Source organism: Nycticebus coucang, chromosome 14, assembly GCF_027406575.1.
Source record: "Nycticebus coucang isolate mNycCou1 chromosome 14, mNycCou1.pri, whole genome shotgun sequence".
NCBI lineage: Eukaryota > Metazoa > Chordata > Mammalia > Primates > Lorisidae > Nycticebus > Nycticebus coucang.
Window position 1 is genome coordinate 18298958 of NC_069793.1, and position 9443 is coordinate 18308400.

Consider the following 9443-nt stretch of genomic DNA (forward strand, 5'->3'; position numbering starts at 1 on the left):
AGAGAGAGAGAAGAAAAGGAAAGAAACAAAAGGACAACATCCTTGAGGATGGTGATAGGGCTTAAATGGTATACGGCTAGGCTTATGTTAAATGCTCAGCCATAATTGGGCTTATTGCTCAGCCATAAGTTAACAAGTCAGGAAGATTTGAAAGGTCCAGATGGACTGCAAGGGTAACAGTAGAGACGAGGACCTGGCCAGGGCACTTAGGAAAGCCCTGCTTGGCCATGGAATCTGGTGTGCAGAACAGAAGCAGCCAGTTTATGGATAACATTTATTTGTATTTTACCTATAGAACAAGTATTTACAGATACAAATGGAACCACAGCAAAATTGCTATAAAACCATTCAGACCCTCTCAATAGCCACTTCTCAAAACACGGTCAAGGGCAGGGCTGGAACCTGGCTGTGGAGCAGGCCAGCTGGGTACCTGGGCATCAGCCAAGGGAAACAGCTGGGGATCATGGCTTCAGCATTCTCTGAGAGCACATTCCTGAGCGCTGATGTGGAGCCCTCACTGCCCCGCCTTTCTCCAACCCCAGTGGGAAGGGAAAGGGGCCCAACCAGGGAAAGGCCCGCAGTCTTTGCCCAGCCTCCAACCCCCGTGCTGGCAGGAGCATCCCTGAGCTGGCCTGGGAGGTCTCTGGCCTGGGGCTGTCGCTGCCCTGCAGGCTGCTGTTTGGCAGCTGGAGGTGGCAAGAGTTGCTGGTACTGCCAAACAGGAGCTGGCCCCGCAGGCAGCCCTGAGGAAAAGATCTTAGAAAGCATCTCCCAGCTCAGTGCTGGGGTGTCAGTGCTAGGTGGGGTTGGGAGGCTACATGAGCACCTGCCTTTCCTTTCTTTGGCTTTGAGGTGTCGAAGGAAGGGCCAGGAACAGGGCACAGCAGAGAGAAACCACCCCAGCCTTGGCCCTTAGGCTGTCTGGGGCCTGGGTGTATGAGCAGAGAGTTGTCCTCCCTCAGCCTGGAGGCTGGGGGTGCAGGAAGCAGGAGGCAGGACAGGTAGGGAGTCCCCTAAAGCCCTGGGCTCCTTGGGCTGTTCTCACTCCTTCATTCCACAGGTGCTCATTCCTGTGGGATGAGGCCTCTGCTTGGGACCAGTGCTGCTGTTCCTCACTGCTCATCTTGCACCTCTAGGGAGTGCAAGACAACAGGTGACAAGGACAGATGACCACAGCCTGACTGGAGCAGGCCCAGGCCTGGCATACAAGGATCACAGTGTCGGTCTTGCACACAGGTACAGGCACACGCGCACACGCACACACACACCCACATCTTCCTTCCTGTCTGGTCAGAGGCTTGTTCTCACAGGCACCTGCCCTCTCAGCCTCTCACATACACGGTCACAGAGTGAATCTGAGTCTCTTGTTGCTACGCGGGGGGTGGGGGCATCAGGGATGGTTATTCTACGAAGAGCGAGAACAGCACCATCACCATGATGCCGGTGCAGAGCAGAAGCACCTGCTGCAGGGAGCGCCTGTGGAGAGAGGGCCCAGGCTCATGGGAGCAGAACTGGCTCGGGGAGGGGGCAACAGCCAGAAGCTCTCCCCTCGTGGGCCCCTAAAGGCCCTATGAGTGGCAGTCCCAGTATGTCACTCACCATGGGTCATCTTCCTCCAAGAGGTCGGGTAGCACATTCACCAGGGCAATATAGAGAAAGCCACCAGAGGTGAAGGGCAGGATCCAGGCCACTGTCTCTTCTGTGGTGAGAGAATGCCCAACTGGCTTGGAACCCAGGGGACCGTGTGTATGTTCCACCACCTCCCACAAGGGAGACTAGGTCAGACCCTGGCCTGGATACCAGCAGTAGAGCAGACACCCCCCATTTGGCCAGTACCCTACTGCTGACCACCACCTGCTGCCACCACCCACTATGCCCATACCTACTCCCTTGGGGGACTGCGTACAGATGGCAAAGCAGGCGCCCAGCAAGCCCCCCAGTGCCGTTGAGAGTTGCAGCTTGGCTGCGCTCCATCGGTCAAAGCCAGCGCGGAGCAGGATGGCAAAATCACCCACCTAAGAAGAGGTCCAGATGTTCACCATGCATCCTGGCTGGCCCAGATCCCCTGGGCACTTCAGGTACAGACACATACATTGATTCCCCCCCCTTGCCTCTCCCTTGGAACCCCACCCAGAGGAACATGGCAGAGATAGTGGCTGTAACCTGTGGGGTGAGGAGCTCCAGGCCCCATAGCCCAGCCTCTAGTCTGCCACTGCCAGGCAGCCCACCCTAAAACCCTCCCTACACACCAAACCCATACTGACCAGGGATTCCTTTGGTTCTGGGCCCCTTGAGGTCATGCTCCGAGCACTCACCTCATGGGGGATCTCATGCAGGAGGATGGCCATGGTCGTCAAGAACCCAATCTGCAGGGAGGGGAGCCTGAGTCTGCGGGGTCTGTGTTAAGGGCCTGGGTAGCCCACTTGCCCACTTATTCTATAAAGATTTATTCTGCTCTGGGAGGCACCTGTGGCTCAAAAGGGTAGGGCGCCGGTCCCATATGCTGGAGGTGGTGGGTTCAAACCCAGCCCCAGCCAAAAACCACAAATAAATAAATAAAAATAAAAAGCAAAAAATAATAATAATAGTAAGAAGAAGAATGGCTATGTTCTTAGGAAAAAAAGGATTTATTCTGCTCTGATTGGCTCTGGTCTGGACAGTGTGCTGGCTACTGGATATATAGCAGACACTAAAGGGGCCAGGCACCTCCCTTCATGAAGGTAACAGTCTAGAGGGAAGAGATAGGACTAAGCAAACATTCAGAACCCTGGGCTCACACAGCAATAGGGGTTGTGAAGGAAAGATGGACTGGGTGTGTTGGAGCAGGAATAGCAGGGAGCTAATTTAGATGAGTTCCACAGAGGCCTCTTTGAGGAAGTGCATTTATGTCGAGGCCTGAAGGATAAGCAATCAGCCATTCCTGTTCAAAGAGTGGGTGGAAGAACATTCCAGGCAGAAGGAACTGTGAGAAGGGAAAGATTGGCCGGTTAAAGAGTAGGCAGAGCACTGGGCCAGGGCACAGAGGGCAGAGAGAGGTGGGGGAAGAAGCAGGCAGGGGCCTAGTCCAGCAGTTTGATAGAGGCGTTCCTGTGAGAAGTGTTGGAAACAAGAACAGACCAGCGGCTGGAGACAAAAGGAGGTGTAGGGAGACCAACGAGGAGGCTCTGGTAGTGTTCAGGACAGCAGCAAGAAGGACAGGGGGTGAAGGGAGCAGTGCTTAGGTGAAAATGCTGGCAATGGAGGGAGCAAGAAGTAGGTACCCTGTTTTCCCGAAAATAAGACAACCTCTGAAAATAAGACCTACTTACAGGAAAGATAAGACGTCCCTGAAAATAAGACCTAGTGCATCTTTGGGAGCACACCTTAAAATAAGACACTTATTTTATTTTCGGGGAAACAGGGTACAACCAACTGGTCAACACAGGCGCCACCAGAACTGCCTGAACCCACCCACCCAACCCCTTCTCACCTTCTTGCTCACAAGGAAGCTAGCAGCCACAGCCAGCCCATGAGTGAAGTTGTCGATGGTGTTGGCCAGCAGATTGAGATAGCCACTGACCTAGGGAAGGGAGAGAGCCAGGCTGAGCCAGGCAGGTAGGGCTGAGCTAGACAAGCCGCTTGGCGCCATGTGGCAGCGGGGTTGTGGGATGCCTTCGCGGGCCACTCACTTTGATGCTCCGGACCACTGCTCTGAGGCCAGGCTCTGCAACTGGCTGCTTCAGACAGCGGCCTCCGTTGAGTGTGGCAGCAGCAGTAGTGGGGTCTTTGGAAGGGGCCTAGGGCCAGAAGGAGGGAAAAGTGACATTAGATGCCCCCTCAACTGTACCAGGGTAGACATGAAAGAAGAGTGAAAGATGAAAAAATAGTCAGAAACACCTCTTTGATCTGGCTAGACTTTGCTGCCTGATTAGCTGGATATCCCCAAACTCAACACCCACCCACCCCCGCTGCCATCATCATCAGTCTACCAGAATAAGCCATAGCAGGGGCTGATGTGGTTACTCCCCAGATACTCCCAAAGAAGATGGCCCAGCTTCCCATAGCTCCAAAGAGAGCCAGGAGATATCTCTTTTCAGGACTCAACTCACAAACTGGGCTTTTAGGCCCTGGGCACTATCACAGAACGGAGGCTAACATCTCCAGGCCCTGGGGTCTGGGGCTCACCTGGTTGGTGCCATCCCTCTCCTTGCTGTCCAGGAACATCTTTTCCAATGCCAGGAAGGTCAGGATGCCAGCAATGACCCACAGCCCCAGTTGCTGCTGCTGCTGCAGGCTCTGCCCCTCACCACCTGCAGAGGGCAGCACTGACAGGACAGGCCAAGCCAGGGCCATAAAAGGGGGCCATTTGGCATGGGACCTTGCCCAGAGCCATGACAAGGACAGGGGGCTAGGACAGCCTAGACACTCATAAGCCCTCTCCCAGTCATCTTGGTAGAGCTGGCAGGCTCAGGACAGCCGTGGGCATGGGTACCAGCTCCCTACTCTTGCCCTCTTACCCCTGGCCTGTGGCCTCACTCACCAGGGCTGGCGCTGCATGTGTAGGCCCAGGCCTCAGGAAGCAGGTGCAGGAACACATTGCCCAAGAGTCCTCCTAAGGCAAAGCTGAGCAGCTGCTTCAGGCGCCGGGCCCCAGCTACAAGGCAGAGGTGTGAGGTCCAGAGGCTGCCCCACTGGAGCCTGACCTGGGCTCTGTCCCACTCAGCTTGCTGGCTCTTTCTGTTGTCTCAGCCAGACTGTGAACCTCTAGGAGGCTAGATGGGGTTGGGTGCTCAACAGGAATACACCACACCTGCTGAATGGCTCAGATCCACTTCTGCATCACGGAAAGAAACTGGGCTTCAGAGCTGGGCAGGTCCCAGCTCTCCAACCGGCCACTTTAGTGACCTTGGGCAGATAATTTCTGAGACACAGGTTTCCTCATTTGCAAATTGCTTGTGGGATTTAGATGACAAGACATGTACGTAGCAAATGTTCATTAAATGGGAATTTTTCTCTTCTCAGCCACTGTCACTCTTACAAAAGTGGCAGAGGGGGCAGTGCCTGTGGCTCAAAGGAGAAGGGCGCCGGCCCCATATGCCAGAGGTGGCGGATTCAAATCCAGCCCCAGCAAAAAAAAAAGTGGCGGAGATTTGGAAACTTTCAGCATCTGGAGTTGCAAATGCTCTATGAGAGTCCAACTCCTTGTTTTGATGGAGAAACTGAGGCCTAGAGAGCAGAGGTAACTAGGTGTGGGGTAGGATCCCAGGGTAAGGTGGCGCCTGTGGCTCAAAGGAGCAGGGCACTGGCCCCATATGCGGGAGGTGGTGGGTTCAAGCCCAGCCCCAGCCAAAAACTGCAAAAAAAAAAGGATCCAGGGGAAGATGCTAATTCCAGGTTGTATGATTTTAGCGGATCAAAGAACTTCTATGCCTGTGTCTCCCCACTTATAAAATCGAACTAATGATCCAGCTGCTCCCTACACTGACCTGAAAGAGCTGCTCTGAGGAGAGGATGAGCTGAGACACAGACCTAACAGTGGACCCTGAAGAGGGCTCCTTTTGGAGCTATGGTGTCAGCCTAGTGCCTGGAGCAGGGGTGTTTGGTAATCATCTGCTTGTAGTATGGTTCCTGAACCTGCCAGATGGCACAAGCCTCTGGGTGCTCATTTCTTTTTCTTTCTTTCTTTCTTTCTTTTTTTTTTTTTGAGATAGAGTTTCACTCTGCTGCCCTGGGTAGAGTGCTGTGGCATCATAGCTCAAAGCAACCTCAAACTCTTGGGCTCAAGCAATCCTCTTGCCTCAGCCTCCCCAGTAGCTGAGACTACAGGCACCTGCCACAACACCTGGCTAATTTTTTTCTATTTTTAGTAGAGACAGGGTCTCACTCTTGCTCAGGCTGGTCTCAAACTCCTGAGTTCAAATGATCTTCCTGCCTCAGTTTCCCAGAGTGCTAGGATTATAGGTATGAGCCACTGAGCCCGGCCCCTCGGGTGCTCATTTCTAACAGATTCCTGGGCCCTGGTCCAGACCTACTATGTCACACTCTTGGGTGGGGGATGGGCACCTACATTTTTAGCAGCTCCCCATATGACCTTTTGCATTTTTTTTTTTTTTTTGAGACAGAGCCTCAAGCTGTCACCCTGGGTAGAGTGCCGTAGCATCACAGCTCACAGCAACCTCCAACTCCTGGGCTCAAGCTATTCTCCTGCCTCTGCCTCCCAAGTAGCTGGGACTACAGGCACTCACCACAATGCCTGGCTATTTTTTTTTTGTTGCAGCCATCATTGTTTGGCAGGCCTGGGCGAGCCCGCCAGCTCAGATGTATGTGGCTGGCGCCTTTGCCGCTTGAGCCACAGGCGCTGAGGCGACCTTTTGCATTTTTGATTACAACGTATTACTTGTGAGCACGTAGTATGTGTCCATGGCACAAAAGGGCAGTGGAGAAAAAGCCTCCCACCCATGTTTGGGTCTGGTCTCCCAGATCCCCTCCTCCCTTCCATCAGCCTCCTGTGGATTTCCGGAGAAGGCTGACACAGCTGCTTGTGGCTGGAGAACTTTTCGGAAAAACTCTGCTCAGACACTGAAGGCAGCGCTATGCTCACTGCTGCCCACACCTAGCCCTTACGCTGCCTAGTACACTCCCAAGTGCTTTAAGTGTTATCAGTGCATTTAGGCTCCACAAGGGCACCTGTGAGGTAAGATACTATTATCACTCCCAGGTTAAGATTGGAAGATAGAAGCAGTGAACTTGCCCAGTGCTACTCAGCTGGTAAGTGGTAGAACCAGCATTTGAATGCTGGCAGGAAGCCTGGCATCATATTTCCAACCACCATCTATACTGCTTCCTAGTGAATGCCTGCTGACTGAAAGAATAAATGAATGCACAGATGAATGAACAATGAACATACGCACTCTGGCCCCACAGGAACAAGGCAAGAAATTCTGTTCTATCCGCACCCTCCCTGTTGGACACACTGTGGCCCAGTATGTGAGACCTGGGGTCTCCCAGAAGAGCAGTAGCATGTTTCTCACACTGCCAGCTGCCCCTGGGCACCACTGGAGAGTCACTCACCTTCTGAGCGCAGCATGGTGCCCATCTCCAGGGGAATGACCAGCAACGGGAAGACCCCACTGAGCCCCACCATGAGTGAACCAAGGAGGGAGCAGATCCAGGTGTCCAACCTCTCCCCACTCAGCAGGGCCCCCCAGGAATCGCTTTCCTTGTTGTCCAGGCGACAGGCTGTCGCAGCCCCCTGGCTCCGGAGGGCTGGCTGGGAACCCCCAGCCATTCCCAGGAGCTCTAGGGCAAGGGCAGTGAGGAAGAGGAGCCTTTGGCCCGCCATGCCACAGCCAGGGCAGGGACATCCAGGCATGCCACGTACTGCAAAACACAAAGGCCACTTACGTGAACTGCCACCATTGGCCGCATACCTGCTTAGGAAACGTGGCACCTCCCCCCTACCCCCAAGTGGCCATGGCCTCCACTCTCCTTCTGGCCTTGCCAGGGTATCCAAAGATCCAAATGGTGGGCACACAGGAAAGGGGCTCACTCATCCAAGCTCCTACTCCCAAGGACCACACATTTTTTCCTACTGAGCCAGCTGCAGACTGTGTGTCAGCATGTCTGCCTGAGGCTAAACTTTCCCTAATGACAGGGTGAGGCTGCTGGCTGGCCTCTCCTCAGCCACCAGAAAGCCAGTGTCTCTGGCTGCCAGGGAAGGCTTTGCCACCAGGATGTGCCCCAAAGAGGATATCCAGGGACTGAGGAGGCACTGTCTAGGTTGATGGGTAGCATTCAGAGGCACAGGTGGGGGAACTGAGCAACTGAGCTAGGACAGGACCATCAGGCTTCTTCCTAAGGACATAAACCCAATGTCCCTGGGGCACCCAGGACAGTAGATGAGAAAGGATCCTCTAGCCAGAAGATGCCTCTCAGATGCACAGAACACAGGCTTTGGAGACTGCAGTTAACTTTGTGCTCTGCACTTTCAATGGGTTGGCTGTGGGCAAGTCCCTAAAGCCCCCTGTCTAAGCCTGAGTGCCCTCATCTGCCCCATGGGGCTAAGCTTTGCCTCCCTCACACAGCTGTGAGGATGAACTTGAACAAGTGAATGCTCCTGGCATGGAGGAGGCACAGAGAGGTCATCTTCATGTTGGGGAGGCCTGGGGCACCAGCAGCAGGAAAGTGCCTAGCTGGCAGATCACAGGATGTGGACGTGAGTCAACCAAGTGAGAAGTTCAACCTGGAAACTCGGGCATGAGGTTTAAATGTGGTCTGCCCTATCTCGCTGGCTGTGACCTTGAGCTGACGATGTCCCTGCCTAGGTTTCCCCATCTGCTGGTAGAGATGGGAGGGACCTGGCCCTGGAGGCTGGGTGGCCGCACAGAGGTGAGGGAGCCACAGGCTTTGGCGATGGAAAGGGTGTACGAAGAAAGTCTGAGAGGAGTGGAAAAGGAGAAAGCACGAGCGAGGAAGAGTCCAGAGTGAGAGACCCAGAGTGAGGCGTGGGAGGGAGACATGGACGCAGAGAGAGGAGAGATAGGAGGGGAGCGTGGGGACAAACAGCGGAGGGGAGCCCAAGGCAGGCAAGTTCAACTCCCGGGCTCTGGAAGAGAACCCAGAGGACGAGCCGGGCAGAGCGGGGGATAGTTCAGGTCCGTCCCGCCCGGGGCGCGGGCCTTGAGGGTCTGACGGTCACTCACCGTGCGGCGGCGGCGGCGCTCCGGGCGGCCCCGGCCATCCAGCTGCGGTGCCGCGCCCCGCCCCGGCTCTGCCCCGCCCGGCTGCCCAGCCCCCGGCCCGGAGCCGCCCCCCGCGCGCAGCCACGTCACACGGGGCTTGTCCGGAACCCGACATGCCGCGCGCCACGGAGTCGGGAGGGAGCGGCAGTGGGGGGCGCTTCCGCCTCGCAGCCAAGGGGGACCCGCGCAGAGAGCGCACTTCCGCTGGGCGCGGGCCGCGAAGCGACGAGGAGAGTCGGGCGGAAGTGGCCCCAGGCCCAGCGTTCAGCCAGGCTGGGCGGGGCGGAGGCGGTGGCGGTGGCGGTGGCGGTGGCGGTGACTGTGTGGGAATCGCTATCGTCCGGGCGGGCTGGCTTTGCGGGTCTGGCTGCTGCTTTAATACCAGGGATGCAGTCTCGCCCGTGGCCGCACGGGGGTGCGCTCGACTGCCAGACTGCGCTGCCCAGGGCCGGGCTGGAAGTCTGGCTGTGACGCTCCTGCTCTGAGTCAGCCGCCCTGGCTCCTCCATGAACAGGAGAAAGGGGAAGTGCCTGCCGCAGGGAGGAGCCTGGCCCCGGGAACCTCAGAAGAGGGAATTTTATTCTTACTCATCGAATTATTTTTATGCTTTGGTTTTTCACTGGGAACCTCAGGCCACTGTCTCCAAGACTTGTAACCCTTTGGGGTCCAATGCGTGGTGGCTGGACCCTGCTGTTCAGAACTCCACACCTGGGGTGGGAGGAT

General features: G+C 55.7%; 1 protein-coding gene across 10 annotated transcripts; it reads right to left on the reverse strand.

Moving 5' to 3' along the window:
• Positions 1-264: 264 nt before the first annotated feature.
• SLC39A13 (solute carrier family 39 member 13) lies at positions 265-9008 on the reverse strand. 10 transcript variants are annotated; one of them, XM_053560784.1, is made up of 10 exons: positions 8682-9005; positions 7051-7359; positions 4520-4633; positions 4165-4304; positions 3669-3776; positions 3470-3559; positions 2265-2366; positions 1887-2015; positions 1600-1699; positions 265-1476 (listed from the first exon to the last, which is right to left on the reverse strand). In XM_053560784.1, exons 1-9 carry the CDS (start codon positions 8833-8835, stop codon positions 1637-1639), a joined length of 1209 nt encoding a protein of 402 aa, XP_053416759.1. In that variant the 5' UTR covers positions 8836-9005; the 3' UTR covers positions 265-1476; positions 1600-1636. The 10 variants fall into 10 exon arrangements, 8 of the variants coding, with proteins under 8 accessions (XP_053416759.1, XP_053416755.1, XP_053416761.1 ...); XM_053560780.1 differs by having other exon boundaries at positions 1883-2015; positions 8682-8987; XM_053560786.1 differs by having other exon boundaries at positions 2316-2366; positions 4165-4289; positions 8682-8948.
• Positions 9009-9443: the final 435 nt, after the last annotated feature.

What these genes read in the sequence shown, in the direction of transcription:
- SLC39A13 (XM_053560780.1), bottom strand. Translation starts at nt 8,835, where the DNA reads ATGTCGGGTTCCGGACAAGCCCCGTGTGACGTGGCTGCGCGCGGGGGG. An exon ending in AGAGGGATGGCACCAACCAG is followed by an intron (nt 3,777 to 4,164) that starts GTGAGCCCCAGA and finishes TTCTGGCCCTAG; the next exon opens with GCCCCTTCCAAAGACCCCAC. An exon ending in GCTTCCTTGTGAGCAAGAAG is followed by an intron (nt 2,367 to 3,469) that starts GTGAGAAGGGGT and finishes CCCTCCCTGCAG; the next exon opens with ATTGGGTTCTTGACGACCAT.